Source organism: Camelina sativa, unplaced genomic scaffold (genome assembly GCF_000633955.1).
Source record: "Camelina sativa cultivar DH55 unplaced genomic scaffold, Cs unpScaffold15705, whole genome shotgun sequence".
Taxonomy (NCBI): domain Eukaryota; kingdom Viridiplantae; phylum Streptophyta; class Magnoliopsida; order Brassicales; family Brassicaceae; genus Camelina; species Camelina sativa.
In genome coordinates, this window is record NW_010936727.1 from 1 (window position 1) to 316 (window position 316).

The window sequence follows — 316 nt, forward strand, 5'->3', positions numbered from 1 at the left end:
TGTTGCACATAACTGTCTTTTTCTTTAGCTAATCTGTCCACCACAGGGAGAAATCTTGCATTGCAGAAGAAATTTGTCAGCCAACGCCTACTGTGTTTGCAGAGAAATGCAACAAAGAGAAGAGCTTTGCCCCTCAGAACTTCCGTTCCTTGCTCTATGATGGAGAGTAAACTAGGGAAAAGATTTTTCTCCTCTGTCAATGTCACGAGATGCCTTCCAAAGCTTGTGAATGTATGACTTCCAATCATAGCCATGTTCAGAAGATTTAAGCAGACTTGCTGCTCTCTTGCGCTGCCTTTGACAAAAGATGAAGCTA

The 316-nt window shown here is 42.4% G+C and overlaps 1 protein-coding gene across 1 annotated transcript; it reads left to right on the forward strand.

Annotated features, from left to right (window-relative positions):
* Positions 1–21: 21 nt before the first annotated feature.
* LOC109132056 lies at positions 22–310 on the forward strand (the record flags this gene model as incomplete). The annotated part of the gene is made up of 1 exon (XM_019243187.1): positions 22–310. A coding segment is annotated over one exon (216 nt), but the record flags the coding sequence as incomplete, so codon positions are not given.
* Positions 311–316: the final 6 nt, after the last annotated feature.